This window comes from Fibroporia radiculosa (genome assembly GCF_000313525.1).
Source record: "Fibroporia radiculosa TFFH 294 genomic supercontigs, scaffold2774, whole genome shotgun sequence".
In the NCBI taxonomy this organism is placed as follows: domain Eukaryota; kingdom Fungi; phylum Basidiomycota; class Agaricomycetes; order Polyporales; family Fibroporiaceae; genus Fibroporia; species Fibroporia radiculosa.
The window spans coordinates 16,634-37,620 of NW_012133364.1; the positions used below are offsets into that span (position 1 = coordinate 16,634).

Below are 20,987 nucleotides of genomic sequence, written 5' to 3' on the forward strand. Positions count from 1 at the left end.
CGAGCAAGTCGGACGCGATCCTCGCGTGAGATGTTTGGTTAGTGTCTGCCCAACAGACACCTGTGGGAGCACCTGTGTTCCTCCCGACAACCGCGCTCAAGCGGAACGTGGTGTCGTCCTCCGAGTGCGAATGCGATGTGATGGATAGAAGACGGCATGACCAAAACCGATGTAACCGATGGCCGCATAGCATAGTGCAAAGCGCGCACTATACCAGCGGTCTTGATAGGGCGTGGAGCGGAGGATACGCAGCGAGATCATTGCACGTCAACAAGGAGGTTGCGCTCCAGGATGAACTTGCCCTCCTTGTATCTCTGCGATGACTCGTAAGCTCGGTCCTACGTAAGGCATCGACGTCGTAAGCAAAGAGTCAAAGAACGCATGAGCGCACGCACGTATTTCCAGCCTAATGTTTGCCCGCATTTGCAGCAGTAGATATCTCTGACAGTGTGGTTGCCTGTCGTCATTACCCTGTCGTTAGGCTCGCCTTCGATCACGTTCACGCTGCGACAGTCCAGTTCAGTAAGGAGACGGTCCATGATATCAGTAACTGAACTTACACGCCGTCGAAGAGGTACGCTCGGCCATGCTGGCCGTTGAATGCCTAGGGAAAGGTAGCATTGTCAATATGAAAGGCAGAAAGACATCGATGCATTCCTCACTCGAGAAATCATTGAGTGGATAGTGGCAAGATGGGTCTTGCAATTCGAACACCCGTAGATGCGGGCGCCGTTCAGATAGCGACGGTAGCTCATACCCATGTTGGAAGACGAGAACTGGACAGTGTGTGTGTTCGGGTGAGTAGGGAGGGGGCGAGAGCACGAGGAGCAGAGGCGTTGGGACTCGGAAGGGGCTTTATATGCGCACAACGTGTGAAGAGGTGACTCTGACTAGAACAGAAGAGCGTGGGCCGAGAGTCAGGAATATATGCGCAATATCCCGGGTATCCGCCCTGGCTACACCCCTTTCAGCCGTTTGGCTTATCCTACCGCAGGTGGTCCGGCCCAAGTCACTCTATCATGCGGCGCCTGCGGGCTTACCGCCGCAAGTGCGCCCGCGCCAGCCGGCTCTCGCGCTCGGCCTGCACTCGATCCTCTCCTGCGCTGCGAGTCGCTTTCTGCTCATCCCAGCCCATTCCATACCCGGTCCCGACGATCTTGTCAGGTCTGCTCGACGTATTCAGTCCGGCGCCATAACTTGACGAGCCCGTGACGGCGCGTATCTGGTTTCACCTTGACTCCGCAAGTGAAGCACCTGGCCGACGGGCGGAATTGCGCGACCGAGCTGACAAGTTGGACCGGCGTGCTTACCCACCGGTCTGAATACTTCTTTCTCCTCGTTCCATTGTGCGACGCTCCAGTACATTCCACTGTTCTCTCCCATCGCTCACTGATCACTAACGGCGCACTAACGCCTCTGAGCGTACCGCATATTTCTCATCCGTTGAATGGCGGGCCGCCCCATCATGGAGGAAAAGTCCATCTCTGACAGTATCCACACACACCAGCTTCTCAATGTCGTAGCTCTACGCACAATACAGGACAACCCAGTCCATCGATATCGTGGTCATTTTGTGGATTCAGGAGCCTCGAACTACACCTGTCATCTCAACCGAATCGCGCAGGCAGCCGGGTATGATTGGTTCTAATGGTGAGTGTCATTAAAAGTTCGGCTAGCAGGCAAAACCAACGATACACGGGGATCCGACGATGATGTTACATGTACATGCAATCGGGTGGTCTCAACTTGTGAGTGCGAGAATCGTTCATTCGCGTTCCATCAGCTAAATTAGGTCGCCATGCTTTACCCATGCTACGCGAGTACTTCTGGGAAAGCATACGGCCAAAATTAGATGGTTAGATGACATGCAGCTGCTGAGCCATCGTCTCTATCGATGGCCTATGTCTGAGCGAGCTATTGAGTCGATAGACACCAAGTGCACGCGCGCGCTGTTTGTGCTGGTCCGAACGAGTCTTGCTGTCAAAGCCGCGCATGTACGATATTTATCGCGAGAACCCCCAGGCAATAATAATCGGAGATCGGGCATTTCGTCATGCGGTGATTTTGATGTTGCAGTGTCGTCGTGGCTCGTGAACTTCAGAATATTGTACAACTTCTTTAACCTGGAGACGCCGATGTCATTATATCATGTGGCCCTGAAATATAGTTGGGATTTCGACACGAATGTGTGAGTGGGTTTGACAGCAGCTTCAAGTTACGGTCGAGTAGGAGTCCAGGATTGAATCAGCTCAGTCAATTTAGGGCTTGCACTTCATTGCTCTGGGATCCGGGTGGCGTGGGATGCACGCCACAGATGTCACGTGCTATGTTAATCTCATTCCTCGTCTGAAATCTCGCGGCGGGCTTGAAGGCATCCGGAGAGTTCACCTCGTTCTCTGCTCCGGAAGGCTTGCTGTATCTTTCACGCTTATACCCTTTTGACTCATACAGAAGTGTGCACGGCACTGGAATCACGTACATATAGCCGACACGCAGCCTGGGCTTCTCGATGAACGCTCGCAAGAGACAAGCCACGGACACTCTTCTTCCACTACGCTCCGCTAAACAACCTAGACTCACCAGATTCCACCCTCTGGGTGAGGTCAGCACCCCTACACACAACGAAGGCCTCTCTGCGCGGTGGATGAGGCTAGGAGTGGAGATGTACAACCTCGCGCGCGACACGCTGTTCCACTGGGTGGATGGTGGTGAGTGTGGCAGTGATCAGGTGGAGGTTCTTACCACACAACACGTCTTTCCAGCATCCAACAGTAAAACATTACCTACTACTGTTGCAGGACCCTCTCAATCGCACTCCCCATCTCCATCCATACCACCTCGCCCGTCGGCACCGCTCCCTCCTCGTCGCACTACCCGTCAACCCATTCCCCCACAATTTCAACAATTCGCTTGTCCTTCAAATGCCTCTCAACATCCGTCACAACGCAAGGTATCACTTCGTGATCCTCCACGGTCCGGGCCCTCGGACGCCGCGCATCCTGCAGCCTCGTCATCGGCCACTCAAAGGCTACCGCCGGCGTCGCGAGCGCGACGGAAGTCTGAACCAAGTAACGTCAAGTCAAACCTAGACCCACACCCCCAACCAAATGGTGTCATTGCACATGCCTTACCGCCACATACAACGCCTCCGCGTCAACAGCCACAGATCAATCCTGATTTATTGGAATTCCAGGATATGCTGCTGAGGAAGACGTATGTTGTTCGGGACCATATTCTAAAGGATCGCGTCAGTCGTTTCTCTCGTATACACCTTAGCTCACCATTCACGGTACCGTGTCGTGTAGCATAAGGCGCGGGTGAAGGAAATCCGAAAAAAGGACCAGGAGGAAATGGAGAATGAGTTATTTGAGATCAGGCGTTCAAAAGGTAGTTGTCATGGAACATCGTGTAAACATCCGGCTTACAGGACGCTTTAGGATTCACTTCTGATAGGGAGTCCTTCCGAAGTATGTGTGGAATGCTTGCATATGTGATATAATAATCTACTAACGCCTGAGCTCTAGCTCTATTAAACTATCAAGCTCATCTGGAGAATGTGTCACAACGGCCGCTTCTGCCCTGTAAGTTCTATGCTTCGTCGTTCCGACATCGCTCATGCTGAATTTTGGCATAAGCATCGCCGTCGCTTGTTGATCTGCACTCCAAACCGCCTTCACCACCTTCTCACTGGAGACACTCATACCCCGAACATGTTTGTGATATATGGCTATGGGTGGATCTCGTGCTAAATATTCCTTTAGGGCTTCCTGCAACGAGCACTGGAAAAGGCTAGAGCCAGTCTTGCAGAGTGGGTCTTCCTCAGTACTTATGTTGACCAGCGCGCCCTGACGTTCACTAGGCCCAAGCCTCCCAAACCGTATGTACCAGCGCTTGAACAGCTAGAAGCCGACAAGCGTAGATGGGACGAGCGGATCAACCGTCGCATTCGTCCTCCATTACCGGCTCATCTTCCTCCAGAAGATGAGAAAGTTGTTAACGCCCTTATGTCGAGGAAAGGTGTCATAGCCAAATGTGCTAGAGAACAGGTCACAGATCAAGACCTCTTGCGACTGAGACCAAACAAGTGGCTGAATGATGAGATTATCAACTTCTATGGGCAACTCATCATGGATCGCGCTGAGAGTCTGAAAGAAAATACGCCCGTGAATGGGCGGAAGAAGCCCCTTAAGGTCCATTACTTCAACACTTTCTTCTGGTCAAAGCTTCAAGGAGAAGGGTACGACAAAGCTCGATTAGCGAAGTGGACTAAGAAAGTGGGTATCGTCTGAATGTGTTTCCCGTATAAATCACTAAAATACTCGTAGATCGACATCTTCCAGAAGGACGTTGTTTTGATACCAATAAATCATGCTAACTCGCACTGGACTGCCGCTGCTATCAATTTTCGCAAAAAACGGATAGAATCGCACGATAGCATGGGAGCGCGACATGAAAAGGTTTTCAAGGTGTGTAATTATTCTCAGTCGGCATTGAGCTGCATTGTGAAGAGGCGGCGATGCAGTATCTACGCAGTTATCTTGACGCTGAGCATCGGAATAAGAAGAAAAAGCCGTTTGACTTCACGGGATGGGAAGACTATGTCATGGAGGTTCGTGGGCATTGTTGTTTCTACTTTACAAGTATCAAACTGGTGGTTTAGGACTGTCCACTTCAAGAGAATGGCTTCGATTGCGGTGTTTTCACTTGCCAATTTCTGGAGGCCTTGTCTAGAGGCGAGGAAACTTTCCGCTTCATTCAGGCTGATATGCCATACTTGCGGAGACGGATGGTATGGGAGATAGGGCACAGCAAGCTTCGAACTGATTCATAGCAGCTCGTCCGCACGAGATTAGGCGAGTTTACGATATATTATACTAATGTCTCACTGGGGTTCTCTACAATATACTGTCGACGAGGGACAGAAGCTCATTCTGTTTCCCCGCAAACTTGCGTTGGTTACTATAGTCCAGACTTGTTAGGATGGCTTGCTGGTACGAAGCGTGTCTGCTCCTGCGCGAGCTGTTACAAACAATTTACGGGCACAATCATCCGCGTCAACTGTAATGAGCTTGATCGAGTTCCTCTGGCAGCTGTTCAGGCGGTCGATGTTCAGGCAATGGCGCACAATGAGCAAGGTACTTGTCATCGTCGAAACCACCAGACAATAATAAAGAACCAGAAAACAATAATAAGAAACACGATATACCACAGCCACCGACAGCCTTGCCGCGCTGCCATGTTGTTCATGCGTCGGAACGTCCCCGCAAGAATGCCAGACGTCTCCGAGAATGCGTCGTTCTGAGTGCCAAGTGAGTCCCCGGTGTTGCGCTATCTAGACAATTGATATACTCACCATCTGTCTGAGCTGCACAGTCGACTCCCGCACTTCGTTTCCTATCCCAATGGTGATCTAGCATGCGCCGTAACGAGACCGTTCAACAAGGCTCGTTAGCGGGACACGTGTCCAGGCAACTCACTCACATCCTTCAGTAGCTTCACTTTCGCAGTGAGGCCCTCGAGGTGCTCGTCATTCTGGCCCTCAAGATCGTCTGCGAAACGCTGGCCGCTAGGTTGAAGCTGGAAGGGCGACGAGCGCCCTGAGGACGGGGGAGTGGTGTACTCTGGGAGTAGGGCCGAGCGATCTCGCAGCGAAGCCGTTGCCCTAAAGCTGAAATCCACAGATTCAGACTTTGAGTGCATTAAAGAGTCGAATTGACGAACCGTTGAGACATGATGAGCGGACAGACCTGCTGTCCTCATGGAATTAAGGAAACCGATGTTGTGTCCGAACGTGGCGCCACCAAACTCTAAGAAATAGACGCCGATTACCAGATGCATATTAGTGGTATTTCTTAGTCCGTAGCCTTCACGATTCTAGTGTGATCTAGCTCAAGAGTCTACGCATCACTGGAACAGCTGCAGAACGGGTCATTGAAAGATGCAAGAAGTCATGCTGCATCCAGTCATCCTGAGCTATCAAATACAAAGCAGAATACCGTAGTACCCCGGGGACCAGTGCAGACAATATTGTATGGACTTTATGAACAAGAGTCGACCACGACTATGAGACGAACGTAAGGTAGTAAAGGCGCTCGATTGTGGGCCAGCAACAATACATCGAGTGCAGGAAGTATGGGTGATACGAAACAGACAACGGTTATAGTGGTCGGGCGAGGGGATACCGCAGGGGCTAGGTAATGCAAACGGCAGGTAAGTACCAGAATGATCAAAATGTAAAGTCCTCGGAGCGCACTCGCTGTTAGGAGTGGGAATGATACATGACATCGATACAAGTCCACGGGAGCCAGAGGCGGCAAGCCCTTATTCAATACTCATTCGGTTCGGATGAGTGCTCATGGGACCTCGGTGGATGTCCTGCGATTTGCCGCGTCGTCGCCCTTGGTCAGAGCTCTTTGCCACTACAGTGGGCCAGTCAATAACATTCTACAAAATGTTCGAGGTACACTCACTCTGAGCTTTCAACCCTTTGCCGAAGTTGTTCATCACAATGCAAGCGAACACAGATGTCGAGAGGAGCAGAATGATCGCAATCACAGCTATGACAGGGTCAGGCAAACATCTCAATGATAGTGGAGAAGTGATCATACAAAATATTGCCAGGGTTCTCCAGACATCGACATACGTGCTTGTGTTGCGCAGCTGCACTACTTTGACCAGCTGCGAGAGTATAAGTCCATCAATTGCTTATCACGTCGGATTGTCTCAGAAGTGACGAACCTTGTATGTGAAATACACCATCGCACCTGCACAGCCCGTCATAAATGTCAACATCATCCATTTGTTTTCACGACGGACTGCCAGGTGGCCAATTATGAGTACCAAGAGAGAAACTGGGAACGCAGCGCAGGTGAGGTAATACTCGGCATTGTGTGCACTCAGAACTAGCCAAATGAACTGCACGGAAAATCCGATCCAAAAGAAGAGGTCGAACTTCATCAAGCAAAGGAAGATCTGGTAGTGGGCATACATCGACTTGATTCGACGATCCGCGCCGAGAAACTTGTAAACCTTCCAGCCGAACTCGGTATAAATCTTCCAGCCAAGTGTCATGTAGGCAATGTGAGCAACGGAAATGACAATGGGGATTATGATGGTAAGGGTATGGATCGAGATGCCAGATTGGACTGGGGGGTTGCCAATCTCATTGATCTCAATGATGGCGTAGAAGAGGAGGAGTGCATTGAAAATGCTGCAAAACATTGAGTTAAAGATGTCGAAACGGAAAGCAGAAGAATTACGTTAGGGCGATGAATTGCAAGGTGTTTCGTGCGTACACGGCATCCAAAGCCATGGCATATTGGAAAACGCTGCAATGAGTTAGCAACACATTCTCCAGCGAAATAAAATTGCAGGGCCATCAGGAGACTTACTGTGCGATGGCAAAGATACTAAGATAAACAGGCATCTTCTCTGATTCTTGGCTGTCACCACTGGTTGAGCCTGTCTGCCGAAGACGAAGATAAAGCTCGGCTTCAACTGCAAGGTCAATGGCTGTTTCGACAAGGACAGTCAGCAGATACAAGCGGCCAGAAAGAGAGTCTGGTATGAACTGTAACGACAGTCACGACAAAGTATGATCGAAGACAGTGAAGTGCGCACCATGGCGCGCAGAACCCCCCAAAAATTTCGCGAAGGTTTGTCCTGACCCTGCTCCAGGCTTGTTTTGGGAGGATACCCCAAGTCAAGGTGCTGAGGCACATGGTCATCAAAATCTTTCGCGTCTTTGAACGAGATATCGCTGTAGTTTGATTGTCGTGAAGCGAGAGGATATAGAGGAATAGGTTCGGGGTTGTGTTGGCGAACATCAGTGAGTGGACGCTCAGCAGAGTATGGCTTGTAGGACGTGGCATACTGGTCGATGAGGTCGTCGTACGGGGCCTTTGTCTCCTTCGGGGGGCATGGATGGGATTGGGCGGAGGATGGATAAGGATCGGGCTGAGCAGGGTGCTGCGTTGACATGGTGAAGGAATGAGGGAGTGCAAGCACAAATGCTTGACTTGGTCGTCCTGCGAGCAATGCGAGGGGGAAGGTCTGAGCGAGATGGAGGGTCGACGAAACTTGGGCAGAGCCAGCGCTCCCATCCAAGTCTTCGAGCCGCCCTCGCAACTGCGCCGGGCACTGTTTGCCGCCATTTGCTGTGGCTGCCGCCTCTCGGCCGGTTTCTGTCCCACCGTCAGCTCTCATTCCATTTGACTGACATCCCATCGCAGCAGTCATGGCGACTGTTCTCAGCCTTTCAAATTCCACCACTGCGCGCGCATGCTGATAAAATCTTAACAGCCCAACTCTCCAATCCATTCACTCACTGCTCAACTCGTACTTCGATTCGAAGGCATCAAACTCCCACTTTCGCGTACCTCGAACTTCGCTATCTAGTGTTGCGCTTGCAACGGTCCTTTTTGCCTAGGTTGGGTATCGAGCTGTCTCGAACATAAACCACTTGCCGCGCACAGGACTTCAAAGCGGTTGACTTGTCTCCCAAATTTCGGCTTAGTTCTTCGGTTGTGCAGTCTGGGCTCTTGGCATGAACCGCTCGATATATACGATCAGATCTCTGATGGGGGCAATGTATGTCTTCTGACCAATGACTGATACCTTTACCCCAAATAGTTTTATCCATTGACTGACAGGTTACTGTCATGAACACTGTATCCGTTTGCGTGCGCGCTCGGATGGTTTTTAATACTGTACCTCTTTGCCCACCTATATATATTTACCATGCATTGATCAAGAGTCAGGTATCAAGATGGCCTATCATTCAAGATAGTGTCAGGATTAATTTACTATCGTGGATCGCGCGCCGTGTGGATGTTTTCTAGCACAATTAGGGCCGCAGACTAGCGACAGATCGAGATCACCAACAAGTAGTATTGTACACAGCGGTATAGTCTTAGATAGATATCCGATGTTGTCGTCGACATGAAAAGAAGAGTGCTCGTGGTCCTAGATTCGAGGAGATTAGCATACAAGATGTGCAATCGACAGCGGTGAGTTCCGATAAAGACGTAAGGCGATTTCCCTGAGACAGGCAAGATGGCTAATGTGTCCAGTGAAGAAATGCTATGAACTATCTGTATCTGTGGAGGAACCAGTCTCTTCACCCTCAACATCTACGCATTGAAATTTTAGCGAAGTGTGTAAATCGAACTGAATAGCAGCTGACATACCGACGAGATAATCCGTCTCAGGCATCCTGATGACCGGTGGCGGAGGGGGACGTGGAGGGCTAGGTCTCTTGAGAGGCGCTAACGGTGCTTTGCCATTCTTTCCCTTTGGTTTCTGCACCATAATAGGAGGGATAGTAGGGCTTTGCATAGACGGCAGGGACGCTAGCGTAGAAACAGAGCGAGCAGGGGAGGAGAATCTTGACTCCGGAGATGATGAACGCTGCTCCCTTTGAATTGTTGAGACGATTGAAGATTCCCGCAGCTTGGACGGAATTCTAGATTGAGAATGTCCAGGGGGGACAGGTAACAGCTATAGCAAGCGGCATAAGCGTTGTGACGAATACCGCATGAAACGACTGTACATTATTCGATGAACCTGACGGATCAGGACCCTTGACCCGGGCTATTGGAGACCCTAAGCAAAAAAGATATTAAATAATTCCCGTATATATGTGGCAGACACAATCTTACCAGATGTTTTCGTCTTCTTATGATTCTTCACTGGAGACACGGACGGGGAGCCTGGCTGCATGGGTTATGTTAGAGTTGAAGACGGTCGTGTGGACGTGTACGGTATACGCACCCGTTTCCGATGTAGATTGAACTCGGCGTCATCTATTCGAGAAAGTTAGATTATCCTAGAAACGGCTGTTATAGAGACGAACCTTTGCGCTTAGCCTTCGATTTACCTTTGCCTTTGCTACTAGATGTCGTCTTGCCGTCGTCTGACATATTTCCGTTCTCCGAACCGACGTAGGGAGATGCAGACCTTCCTGTGTCGGTCACAAGCCTGCAAATACATCATGAATTTTATCAAGAAATTATAGTACTGAAATCGACATACTTGGTCTTGGTCGTGGCGTTGCGCGTAGCACCCCTTCGAGAATTACTTAGACCCATACAATCCCCCAGATGTGATGCATAGCGATTAAAGGCAACCTGACGATTAAATGAGCATTCCTGGCTGTGCTAGGAGGCTAACTAGCCATACTTGTCTTTTGCAAATGACGCATTCTAATAAAACGTTGCCGTTTGCCTTTCCATTCATCGGAGTACTTGCTCCCACACCCGACGGACTATTTGTACCTGCAAGCTTGGCGTCATCTAGGGGCGTGGACAACCGCGAGGACGATGCGACCGGCTGTGAGGTGCTGCTAGATGACCCGGGCACATGGACTGAGAACGTGGTGAGAGGGAAGAAATGATTTATATAGACAATAAAGTCTGACCTGCTCCACACCTGGACCGCACGGAGATATCGTTCAGACATATTATGCATGCCCATGTAGAAGTGACCTACTGCATATGGCACACTGGACATATACTTCGGGAGCGCGCTACCGCCTGATGTGACTCAAGCACAACATCCAGGAGAGCATCGTCCAGCATAGTGGAGAAGACCCTTGCAGCCTTCACCACGTCCGTTAGACTGCAGGACGACTTGGACGATCGAGAACAACTTACAAGCTCGGACAAGACCTCATCTCGCTCCTTCTTCGGCATTGAACCGTGAGCTCTCCGTAGCTAGCATGTACCCTCAGAGTGAGCCCCTTGGGTTGTATCCGGGGTAAGCAAGGAAGAAGGAGGCTCGCTGGTGGTGCGAACGGTCGCGACCTGCACGAGAGTCAGCTCGGAGCAGAGGGCACCGAGTGGACTCAACTACAGCCACCTATCTCCATATAGCACGTGATCCGATCGCACTCGCGGCTAGATCGCGGTCTTGGCGGTGTTGCAATTTCTTTAGTGAACTGGTCACTGAAATTGAAAGCTCAGTCTGCCAATGCTAACCTACAAGCTGCCTAAGTAGAAGACGACAATTACGACTTATCAGAACGTAGGGTAACAGACATCCAATAGTCCAGTCATAGTAATCATCATTGTCAATCTAAAATCGTGAGCTTGCATAACAGACGGGATGTTCAAAAAGTATACGACGTGACGTGTGCCAGAAAAAGTAACAGATGAACGACCGGATAATTCAGAAATCTACTTCATCTCGATAGTCTAGAGATGGTGAAGACGCCAAGAATCACCGCCGCAAGCGCACCTATGCTTGCCGGCAACAATAAGTCCTTTGGAAGACCCAGTATCTTCTCATCTTCAGCAATGTGAACCGGAAGGGGAGGATCAACGTTGACGGGCTCGGAAGGAACAGTCTCTGTTTTCTCAACCTCCTTCAGCTCGCGGTCTGCAGCCGCTGCAACCTCAGCCGCTTGAGCTGCACTTTTCTCGGCAATCGCATCCGCCCAACCCTTGCCACCTTGAATAAACAAGACGACACGGTCCAAACCCGCATTCCTCGCTATCTTCACAGCGTCTGTCACATCTGTGTCGGATGTTATTAACACAATGTCTCCATCCGCGTCGGTGTAAGAAAGGAGGAAGTCTGCGGGATCTGGAGGGGGATCAGATGGTTCGGAGGTCTTGTAGTTGGTGAAAAATGGATCGGTAGCGAGTTTCCCTCCAACAATCTCACGAAGGTTCTCCACATTGTCATGGCGTGCCTGGAACCTGTGTGTACGACCGCTGGGAGTGCGGAACTTGAAGACATAGGTTCCATCGTCGACAGGTGGAACGGCAGCTGTGGGCCCAACGATAGAAGGTAGCGGCTCTCCGCGTCGCCTGGAATATTCCTCAAGTGCGGAGTGATCATCGTCTATGGCAGAAGCGGAATCGTCGGGATGCACTTCAGAGTGAGGCGATTGAACGAAGTGGGAGACACTCCGGGATAAATGGCGTGAATGAAGATCCGTAGTGAAATTGGAGCCCGAGATAGCGGATTCTGCATCATCGCCGCCAAGCGACTCAAAGAAGCGACCCCACATGGGTCCTCCCTCAGCTTCATTAGCATCGGCATTCTCGGCTGTGATCGTATTCATCTGTAAACGTGAGATTGAGCGCAAAGCAAAGCAATCCAATCAATACAGCGGACCTGTTCAAGTGTTGCATATGTAAGTTTCAAAACATCAACGATGGCCACAAGTCGGCCATCGGTCTCGACAACCGGCAAGTTCAAATAGTGGCCATCTATGACGGGAATCGGTAAGCACAGGTGAGTAGACAAGGTCGACTTGCTACGTACTGTGCATTTTTTTGAGTGCGTCATGACAAGTCATGGTGGGAGGAGCAGTATCAGGATGAGGAGTCATGACTCTTACAACACTGCACCTGGTCGCGTCAAGCCCCGCAGCAATGACACGCAACACAATATCCTTGCTAGTGAAAATCCCGGCAATCCTAGGTAATTCGGCGCCCACCGTGCCAGGTGGATGGGATATGTTCTCCATGACACACACCGCAGTAGTGCGCCTTTCCTTCATCAGCTTCGCCACTTCTCGAACCGTCGTCTTCGGGCTCACAGTGGCAGGCTGTGTGCGCGAATCCATGACTGTAGTGAGGTCCGGCAGCGCCGTCTTCTCACGCAAAGCTTCCACATAGGAAAGCATTGCAGCCGCTTGCGGATTGGCACCCATGCCCGTGCCTAGTTCGGACTGCACACCGGCGAGAGCGGAATAAAGTTTTTCAGACGCGGACGAACTCCGCTCAACCTTGTCAAGGGCCTCGTGGAAGACCTTAGTGATATCCAACAGACCAACAACATTTCCCTCTTCGTTGCAGACAGGCTACAATACGGGCATGAGACACAAATACGCACGCGTCTGAACGAATAACGTACCAGATGCCTAAAGTGCCTCTGGACCATGAGCTGCAGGGCCTCGGTAGCACTCGTCGTATCGCGAGTCACCATCGGGCTACGTGTCATGATGGTACTGACTGGCGTCGTGTGGGGGTCCAGACCATCTGCAGTGACCTAGAGATCGGACGGTAAGCAGCAGTTGCAGTAACGACAAACAGTGTATGTGCAAGCATCGTACCCTGTATGCCAAATCTTTGGCTGTGAAGATACCACTGAGGCCCTCATCGTCGTCAACCACAAGGACACAGTCGGTTCGTTTGGCGGCACACAGTTGACTAGCCTCCGCAACAGTGATGTTTTCGGGAACCGTGAGAGCCGGACTAGGTTTCAACGCTGCAACAGTGCCCTTCTGAACATTCGGCTTGTGTCCACGCCTGCGACTAGGAGTGTGCTGCGTTGTCGAAATGGTTCGCTTGCGCGAAAGCTCAGATTCAATCTTCTTCCGGATGGCCTGTGGAAAGCGCTGCACATCAGTACGAGAGTTCTGACGCGCAGGAATGCGACGATGAGATATAGGACTGGAAGTCGAAAATGCGCGGTCCACGACTGGGGTGATCGTTGAAGACATGTCTGTGCGCCGAGTACACGTGTAAACCGTGCGTTTTCAAAGGCAGACACCTGACACGTCTCGGCGCATAACATTCCTCATTGCGAGGAGAGCATGTACTTACCTCGTCTCTCTTAGACTGCTTCTTCCTGGTCTCTGCCATGGAGCCGGAGACGGAAGACATAGCGGTGGATGGCTGGCGTCGATGCAGGCCACCTGGGAGAGGTGAGCTGGCACGCTCCGGAAATGGGATGGGTGAGGTTGAAGTTGGATGAGCGCCTGCGCTGCGATGGCTAGAAGGAGAGTGCGAGGGCACTGGAATACGTGACATAGAACGTTGAACACGTCCAACTCAGAGCTAGCGAAAGCCCGACGGAAGCCACCCGTTCGAATACGGCCTACTGCTGACCGCACATATTTGGCCCTGTTTGATATGCGGCGCCACACACACAACTTCAAGCTCACGACGGACGACAAATTCAACTTCAAGCTGAACATAGTATGCATGTACTACAAGCGAAATATACACTAAAATTTGACGCAGGCTCGATGTGGACATCGACTTGGGGAGGAGCCGTCAAGTTAGGTCCATACTTGAATACAGATCATTGACGACTCACCGACGCATCATCCTATTCCGATTCCGAAACTCCATATTACCTATGCTTCTTTGCGCTCTTCTTGTTACCTTGCGCAGAGGTGTACCAATAATATGCTCCTCCAGCAACCAAAATGACAACGAAATGGGCTGAATGATTGCGGTCAAATATTGCCCTCAAGCAGCACCACCCTGCCCTCACCTGCTACAAAGCCAATTATACCACCAAACAGTTCCGTGCCAAACACGACAAACGCCTGCACTAGTTGCAAGACACTGCCTAAGAGTTCTTCTCCCAATGCGAGAACAGCCTGGAATACAACGAAGACAGAGTTGAGCAAGGACGAGCCGATGACGGCAAGAGATTGTACAAAGTTGGTAACCGCAGCTGTCAGGGAGGACATGGTGTAGGTTAGACGAGTGGTTTCTGTTCGCGAGTGACGACTCAAGCTTAAGAACATGGCTCTACGTTCAACTCCACAAGAATTGACGCGTGACGTCATAGAATAGAGTCACACACGGCGAGGAAAGCATCAGAAACTTGGATTGTACGCAGCGAATAAACATTCAAAGCGATACCGATAATCTAAAACTATCGTCCACCTAGCGCACGGCCAAGCACATTTCATCGACGCACCAGCAAAGCAAAATTTAACCATACACATATACATCACTGCCTCCTTGCACCGTTCTGAGGCGCCAGAACAGATCCCGCCCAACGCGAAGTGATCATTTTGAACTTGTCCCAGACCATTACGACCATCGGCGGCACACCCGGCTTGCGAACGTAGTCCTCTACGCGGGCGGTCACAACTGCAATGGCGTTCTGCGTGAACTTGGACTGGTAGTACCGAGTGCGTAAGAAATGCGCATAAATCAAAGGAGACAGTAATGAGTTTTGGAAAGTCAGAGCACCCAGAGTGATACGGAGCATGATGAGCAACTCAGTGAAAGCAACAGCCTTCATAGCAGTGTCATAGTTCGCTTTAACATGTTCGCGTCAGCTGGTTTCCGGAAAGGGGAACTAAGGTAGACTAACCTTTCACCCAAAGTTGCAACTTCTTTGCCAAAGGATGGGGTGTAGGTGGTCCACCAGCGGTAGCCGGTGGGCCTGGTGGAAGAAATTGAGACATCAAGGTCGTGCGGGTGAACGTCAGGGCATGGAAGAGGGAGAAGATGGCAAATGGCACCAAAGCGACTAGACCAAAGTCAAACAGCAGATTTCACAGTATATTATTAGGAAGACATACGAGTGATTGGCTTTGAAGTCCACCAGAAGAAAGCGAGTAACAAGTACTGTACGTTCTATGGAGCAATTGGTCGTCAGTTTATATGCGTACAGTAATGCAAGGGAAACTCGCTCACCTCATCGGCCAATGCTCGGTTCAGCCACTCAAGATTTGGCTGCGGGGTCTGCAACGATTCGGCGTATCAATGACGAAAGTGCCAAACGCAAAAGCGCGCAATTCCTTACTCCTAGAGACTTTCTGTAGACAAAAAAGGTCAGGACATCCAAGAGATGTAATACTTTAGAGTGTAGCACTTACTTGCAAACAATTGCATAGCTGGCAATCGCGCCGAGGAAACTCACTGCACGTTGCCACCATCAGGTAAGTCGGACCAAGAGTCGAAGGACTCCACAAACGTCACTCACACTTATACCACCACGGAGACACGCCCCTGAACATGACCACAGCCAGAAAGTAGCGCAGCGATGCTAGCAAGAGGATGAAGTGGCCAGCGGCCCACATGTAATGCTGTCCAGAGCGAGATGAGTGCACGCGTCCAAGCGCATCTTGCGCGCAGATGCAGCCAGGACACGAACCTGAGTGGTTGCCATTACTGCTGCTTAGCGAAGCTTGAGGAACGGCGAGGACGACGAGAGGAGACGTGGACGACGTAGCGTCTGCGCGCAACTTTGAGGTGTGGATAGGGCGCTTGCTAGAGTGACGTACTCCACGTTGAGCTTCAGGGCAGGCCCGGGCCTCTAGGCGAAAATGCCAGGCGTGCGCGCGGCTCCTCGCACGTTGCGCGTGCATCGCGACCGCCGCGCAAACTCGCCTCGTCCGCGCAGCCACGGGCATCTGCGGGTGTGGTACAAGGTATGCACGTATACAGCAGATGTGCACACATGTAGCAGTCAGATGGTACAAACAATGATTAATGAAGGCAAGAGCAAACAAGCACGCATTGCTACCGACTCCATTGTGCGTTCCCTGGCCCCTTGAGCTTCTTCCTCTCTAGGCCTTGCTTGTAGACCTCCTTCTCTACTTTCCGCCGGCCGAGCGTCTCTTTTCGCCTCTCCTTCCCATTTCGCCTCTGCCACCTAGGCTGCTCGTCCTCACCACCCTCTGCATTTGCCTCGTTCTCGCTCGCATCCTTATCGACAGCATCAATCTCCTCCCACTCTTCGTCCTCCTCGTCGTTTTCTTCTCGTCTCCGCTTTGTCCCTGTGCGTCCCGCTCCACCTTGTCCGCCGCCAATGTTCACATTCACCCGCGGTGGGACGGAAAATCCGAATGACTTGCCAACCTTCGCGAGATCAAGCTGGTTCACATCAAAGATCTTCTTGAGTGAATATGACGCATAGGCTTGTAAGTACGATCGATAGCCGTCCCGCGCGGATTGGTGCAGGAAGTAGTTTTTCTGTAGCAGCTTCTCCAGCTATATGCATGACATGAGTACCATGGACCATGAGCGAGCAGGCGCAATTACCTGAGACTGCACATTTGCGATTTGGTCAGCCGGGAAACTGAATTCATTCAGCGGCACCTTTGCATCCTTCAGATACCGTAGGAAACCCAATTCGCTCGGTAAGAGGAACATCAGACTCTTTCCCACCTTCCCTGCACGGGCTGTCCGGCCAACACGATGAATGTAGTCGCGTGGGTCATCTGGCGGGTCGTACTGTATGATCCAATCCACACGAGGAATGTCTAATCCTCGTGCGGCAACATCTGTACATAGCAGTGTGCCAACTTCGGCGTTGCAGAACTCGAAAAACGTGGTCGTACGTTTCTGCTGTTTTTGCTTGCCCTGTGTGCATAATTGAGCACACGTCCACGTTGTAGTAGCGAATAGGGGGCATACGCACGTGAAGATCAAGGACCGGCACATCAATGTAGTTCAGCAGTTCCGCGTGGTACTTGACAGAGTTGCAGCTTGAGAAGAATACGACAATTTTCTTCTTCATATTCCGTTTTAGAAAGGTGAAGAGCAGGAGGAAGCGTCGATCGGATGGGCACACAACATAACCTTGTGATAAAGTTGAAACAGTGCTTGTACGCTCAGTCTTGTCTACATCAATGTAGAGAGGTCCTGGGCGAAGCGACATTCTTGCAAGGTCAGTGACCTTGGTAGTTTGTGTAGCAGAGAATAGCATAGATTGTCGATTCTCTGAATAATAGAAATAAGACAGTTATAAGGCGTAGGATATAGATCAGAGCGAACCATTTGGCAGAATAGCAATGATTTTCTTCATTTCTTCCTCGAATCCGACCTCCAATATCCGGTCCGCCTCGTCGATCACCAGACCCCTCAAATTCCGGAACACGAAGCCTTTCGTATTCTGTTCCTGGATGTGAGTATATGCACTACCATTCAAGCGGAATTACACGCCTCCAAATGGTCCAATAATCGCCCAGGGGTTGCTACAATGAGGCTCACGCCCTTCTGCAGTTTGTCTGCTTCTGCTCGTCGGTTAGCACCTCCCATAACAATTCCGAAAGTTTGCGAATGGTGCGCCATGAGCTCTTTCGCGACACCAAAGATCTGAAGTGCGAGCTCTCGCGTTGGTGAGATAATGATAATGCCGGTGCCTGCAATTGGGTATTTCCAGGACGCCCAGTATGAGATATCCAAACTCTTCCAGCATGTAACGGAACGTACGCACCATTCCGAGGCTTGAACTTCATTCTGTGCAGCAATTCGACTGCCGGGATTAAGAACGCCAACGTCTTTCCCGATCCTGTCCGTGCCGCACCAAGTACATCCTTTCCCGCGAGTAGAGGCGGTATTGACTTTTCTTGTACGGGTGTCATCGTGGTAAAACCCATCTCAGCGAGAGCTTTGCTCGTGGGTTCGGAGAGCTCGAGCTCAGAGAAATGTTTCCGCCCAGGAGCAGTGTCCGCGTTGGGCACCGGAGACGGCGCAGAGACACCCTCTGCTGCCATGTCAGATATATGCGTATTTTCGATGGACGCGATTTTAGTGGTGAAATCTCAAAAGCAGCAGTCCCCAATTTGAAGCAGCAGAGTGCAGTGAGATGGGCGCTTGAAGCACAAAATATCACCTCGCAGGTTCGGCGCTCATTTGGTCGGCGCTTGCCGGTGCGTCTCGAGTTATGTCCTCTTCGCTTTCGACGTCGCAAAGTGAGTCCTGTATTGTCAGGCACATAGCTCGCTCCTCCAAACTGATATGTTCTACATCGTGCTGAAATAGTTATCACTATCGTTGTGCTGGTTGCGACCTCCTTGGGCGTCGGTTACGCCATCGGCGCGAAGTCTGCCAGTAACGTCGCATCTCAAAATTCGCCAGCACCTCCGCCTCTCGTGATATCAGCACCGCCGCCGGCAGAGGACGATAGCGATCATGAAGAAGACGTGGCGGATGGAGATCTCTCTTCCGTTAAGCCAGGATTCCTAGAACCCTGCAAACTGGTATGTAGCTGTGATCTCCTCCGCGGGTCCATTCACAATATGGACCAGGTATTGGTTGTCCGTACGGACTTGGGTATGACTCCAGGGAAAATAGCTGCTCAGTACGAACCCCTGCCGGTGCTTTCCTCATCTGCGCATTGCTGATTTTGGTGATTAGATGCGGGTAAGCTGTTATTTCGCAGCTAGCGGGAGAAGGGGTCTAACGGCGGTGTATAGACATGCAACGCTTGCTTGCTACAAAGCATTAGTGAAAACTAACCCGCAGGTGGGGCTATAACGTGTGCATAGGAATATTTCTGATAGTAAATTTATTCTAGCTTTTGCAGCACTGGGAACGCACAGGGTGAGCAAAATGATTCTCGGGATGCAACAATCACATGATTACAAGCTGGATTTACAGTCAAGCCAAGATTGCATTAAAGGCGAGCTCCGAAGATGAGCTGTTGGAGCTGGAAGCAGTTGCAAAGAGTTTGAACCTCTGTGCGCGTGCCATTCATGATGCGTTCGTACCTTGTTATACCGTGGCCGAACTGTGTGTTGACCAGTACTATAGAGGTCGAACGCAAATTGCGGCTGGCTCTCGCACGGTATTGGGTATTGGACCCGGTATGTTTCGCTAGCTAATGTATGACGATGTGACTCGGCTGACAGGTGGATTTGAAGGGCCGGTGGAGTTGGTGAACCGTGTTACGGGAAAGTTACGGCTGTTATGAGGATGATGGGCCTGTTACCTAGTTGTGCGGGTCGCAGCTGCGCTGGTGTGGTCTCTGTTACTGTCTTGCGTGTTTCAATAACATAGATTTTCTCTGTGCCACGAGAGTGACTTTCGGGATGATTCTGGCTGCGTCGGCGGCCTGATCAAAGGAGTGACGTCAGCGTGAGAACTACCCCATATGGGCGTGCGTCGGGGCGACGCTGTCTTACGCTCCGTGTCAAGGAGCCTTGGTGGAGTTTGCCTGGAGCTCTGGATGGATGAATATCATACAGTACGCTCTGCTTGTCTATACCTGACCCAGTCTTGACCAGTAATTCCTCTCGATTCACGCATATCAATCTTCAACCATGACCAGTATTACTCTCGCTCGCGCGTACCAACAATCGTTTGAACACCACCCTTACGGCACCCTCGCCATCACCAATGGTGCACTCAATGCTCTTGGGGACATTATTGCGCAAATGACTGAAAAATTCGTACGCACCTCGTCTGATCCGTCGACATGCGGGGTGCTCATTCTCACTTCAGAGCGGCCCGCAGCGACGGCACTGGCAATATGATGTCTTGCGCACCTTTCGCTTCTTTGCATTTGGGGTTGGGATGGGTACGTTATGCCTTCATCTCCGTGGAACAGTCTTGTGCTGACACGCAGCGCAGGTCCACTTATTGGACGATGGAATTTCTTCCTAGAGCGTCATTTTCCGCTGCGTTTCCAGAGTAGTGCACTTGCTAGCAACACCGAGAGAGTGAGCATGCGAGCGTTATCGAAAAGAGTTGGAGCAGACCAATTGATCATGTGAGTGTCGCCACTGCAATATTCGCGGGTGATCCTCGCTGACCACTTGTGTGCTCGACAGGGCTCCTATTGGCGTATGTTTAGAATTCAGTAATGATATCAGGGTGGTTATCTGACCTTGTCATCATCGATTTACAGCTTAGCATATTCATCGGCTCCATGGGTATCATGGAAGGCCGAGATGGCCCTCACATACAACGAAAGTACACTGATTTGTTGGTCCCTGTGCTCATTACAAATTGGAAGGTATGGCCCATTGCGCAGGTCAGTCGATTTGTACACCATTGATTCGTTCACATGAGCCGCGCTAACTCCATCTACATAGCTGATCAACTTCCGGTACATGCCGCTGCCGTATCGTGTCCCCTTCCAGTCGACGTGTGGTATCTTCTGGACACTGTACCTCTCCATTCTCAATTCAAAGTGTGTCGGGTGAAACCTCGCCATGGTATATTAGCCTCACTGATTCGCTATGACACAGGGAGTCGGAGGTGCAGCAACGAGAAGACGCCTTCCGCAAGACATTGCATTAATTTATGAAGCAAACTAAAATGGAGAATAATTTGGAACACTCTCGGGGCCTAGAATTTTCCCAGCTCACTTTTACTGTAGCGGTAGTATCGAAAGCGCATCAATTAGTCTTACTCTACTTTTGTTTTTTTTTTTACATGCATAGAGGTACCAAATGACAAATACAATCGCGGATACACCAATGATTGGTCGAATGCTACAAGGATACTGTTCCTATGTTCTACCGTACTTAGGCTTGAAAAACGCCGGCGGGGAGC

At 50.8% G+C, this 20,987-nt stretch overlaps 11 protein-coding genes across 11 annotated transcripts; 3 read left to right on the top strand and 8 right to left on the bottom strand.

Moving 5' to 3' along the window:
* Positions 1 to 257: 257 nt before the first annotated feature.
* Positions 258 to 761, bottom strand: FIBRA_04260 (uncharacterized protein; the record flags this gene model as incomplete). The annotated part of the gene is made up of 4 exons (XM_012326074.1): positions 258 to 338; positions 396 to 504; positions 561 to 604; positions 663 to 761. 4 exons carry the CDS (start codon positions 759 to 761, stop codon positions 258 to 260), a joined length of 333 nt encoding a protein of 110 aa, XP_012181464.1.
* A 1,748-nt stretch (positions 762 to 2,509) lies between these two features.
* Positions 2,510 to 4,660, top strand: FIBRA_04261 (uncharacterized protein; the record flags this gene model as incomplete). The annotated part of the gene is made up of 10 exons (XM_012326075.1): positions 2,510 to 2,708; positions 2,763 to 3,247; positions 3,306 to 3,387; positions 3,438 to 3,467; positions 3,525 to 3,581; positions 3,636 to 3,712; positions 3,762 to 3,808; positions 3,860 to 4,274; positions 4,326 to 4,466; positions 4,523 to 4,660. 10 exons carry the CDS (start codon positions 2,510 to 2,512, stop codon positions 4,658 to 4,660), a joined length of 1,671 nt encoding a protein of 556 aa, XP_012181465.1.
* Positions 4,661 to 5,054: 394 nt separating this feature from the next.
* FIBRA_04262 (uncharacterized protein) lies at positions 5,055 to 5,732 on the bottom strand (the record flags this gene model as incomplete). Its single annotated transcript, XM_012326076.1, has 5 exons — positions 5,055 to 5,090; positions 5,164 to 5,298; positions 5,354 to 5,410; positions 5,482 to 5,668; positions 5,722 to 5,732. 5 exons carry the CDS (start codon positions 5,730 to 5,732, stop codon positions 5,055 to 5,057), a joined length of 426 nt encoding a protein of 141 aa, XP_012181466.1.
* A 589-nt stretch (positions 5,733 to 6,321) lies between these two features.
* On the bottom strand, positions 6,322 to 8,238 carry FIBRA_04263 (uncharacterized protein; the record flags this gene model as incomplete). Its single annotated transcript, XM_012326077.1, has 7 exons — positions 6,322 to 6,419; positions 6,471 to 6,557; positions 6,609 to 6,678; positions 6,739 to 7,210; positions 7,260 to 7,328; positions 7,392 to 7,570; positions 7,621 to 8,238. The coding sequence occupies 7 exons, from the start codon at positions 8,236 to 8,238 to the stop codon at positions 6,322 to 6,324; spliced, it is 1,593 nt and encodes a 530-aa protein (XP_012181467.1).
* Positions 8,239 to 9,081: 843 nt separating this feature from the next.
* On the bottom strand, positions 9,082 to 10,691 carry FIBRA_04264 (uncharacterized protein; the record flags this gene model as incomplete). Its single annotated transcript, XM_012326078.1, has 11 exons — positions 9,082 to 9,131; positions 9,189 to 9,498; positions 9,551 to 9,603; positions 9,660 to 9,714; positions 9,772 to 9,803; positions 9,854 to 9,978; positions 10,033 to 10,127; positions 10,180 to 10,364; positions 10,418 to 10,428; positions 10,489 to 10,598; positions 10,653 to 10,691. 11 exons carry the CDS (start codon positions 10,689 to 10,691, stop codon positions 9,082 to 9,084), a joined length of 1,065 nt encoding a protein of 354 aa, XP_012181468.1.
* Positions 10,692 to 11,179: 488 nt separating this feature from the next.
* Positions 11,180 to 13,616, bottom strand: FIBRA_04265 (uncharacterized protein; the record flags this gene model as incomplete). Its single annotated transcript, XM_012326079.1, has 6 exons — positions 11,180 to 12,067; positions 12,121 to 12,215; positions 12,271 to 12,811; positions 12,865 to 12,999; positions 13,064 to 13,336; positions 13,557 to 13,616. 6 exons carry the CDS (start codon positions 13,614 to 13,616, stop codon positions 11,180 to 11,182), a joined length of 1,992 nt encoding a protein of 663 aa, XP_012181469.1.
* A 472-nt stretch (positions 13,617 to 14,088) lies between these two features.
* Positions 14,089 to 14,434, bottom strand: FIBRA_04266 (uncharacterized protein; the record flags this gene model as incomplete). The annotated part of the gene is made up of 2 exons (XM_012326080.1): positions 14,089 to 14,180; positions 14,233 to 14,434. 2 exons carry the CDS (start codon positions 14,432 to 14,434, stop codon positions 14,089 to 14,091), a joined length of 294 nt encoding a protein of 97 aa, XP_012181470.1.
* Positions 14,435 to 14,700: 266 nt separating this feature from the next.
* Positions 14,701 to 15,870, bottom strand: FIBRA_04267 (uncharacterized protein; the record flags this gene model as incomplete). Its single annotated transcript, XM_012326081.1, has 8 exons — positions 14,701 to 15,014; positions 15,070 to 15,228; positions 15,281 to 15,335; positions 15,396 to 15,443; positions 15,505 to 15,517; positions 15,578 to 15,620; positions 15,685 to 15,787; positions 15,856 to 15,870. 8 exons carry the CDS (start codon positions 15,868 to 15,870, stop codon positions 14,701 to 14,703), a joined length of 750 nt encoding a protein of 249 aa, XP_012181471.1.
* A 353-nt stretch (positions 15,871 to 16,223) lies between these two features.
* FIBRA_04268 (uncharacterized protein) lies at positions 16,224 to 18,202 on the bottom strand (the record flags this gene model as incomplete). The annotated part of the gene is made up of 6 exons (XM_012326082.1): positions 16,224 to 16,694; positions 16,746 to 17,066; positions 17,125 to 17,426; positions 17,481 to 17,598; positions 17,697 to 17,848; positions 17,923 to 18,202. The coding sequence occupies 6 exons, from the start codon at positions 18,200 to 18,202 to the stop codon at positions 16,224 to 16,226; spliced, it is 1,644 nt and encodes a 547-aa protein (XP_012181472.1).
* A 170-nt stretch (positions 18,203 to 18,372) lies between these two features.
* FIBRA_04269 (uncharacterized protein) lies at positions 18,373 to 19,401 on the top strand (the record flags this gene model as incomplete). The annotated part of the gene is made up of 9 exons (XM_012326083.1): positions 18,373 to 18,400; positions 18,471 to 18,688; positions 18,737 to 18,789; positions 18,846 to 18,851; positions 18,905 to 18,953; positions 19,006 to 19,031; positions 19,089 to 19,190; positions 19,242 to 19,294; positions 19,352 to 19,401. The coding sequence occupies 9 exons, from the start codon at positions 18,373 to 18,375 to the stop codon at positions 19,399 to 19,401; spliced, it is 585 nt and encodes a 194-aa protein (XP_012181473.1).
* Positions 19,402 to 19,750: 349 nt separating this feature from the next.
* FIBRA_04270 (uncharacterized protein) lies at positions 19,751 to 20,732 on the top strand (the record flags this gene model as incomplete). The annotated part of the gene is made up of 7 exons (XM_012326084.1): positions 19,751 to 19,879; positions 19,932 to 20,007; positions 20,061 to 20,199; positions 20,261 to 20,273; positions 20,338 to 20,463; positions 20,525 to 20,622; positions 20,681 to 20,732. The coding sequence occupies 7 exons, from the start codon at positions 19,751 to 19,753 to the stop codon at positions 20,730 to 20,732; spliced, it is 633 nt and encodes a 210-aa protein (XP_012181474.1).
* Positions 20,733 to 20,987: the final 255 nt, after the last annotated feature.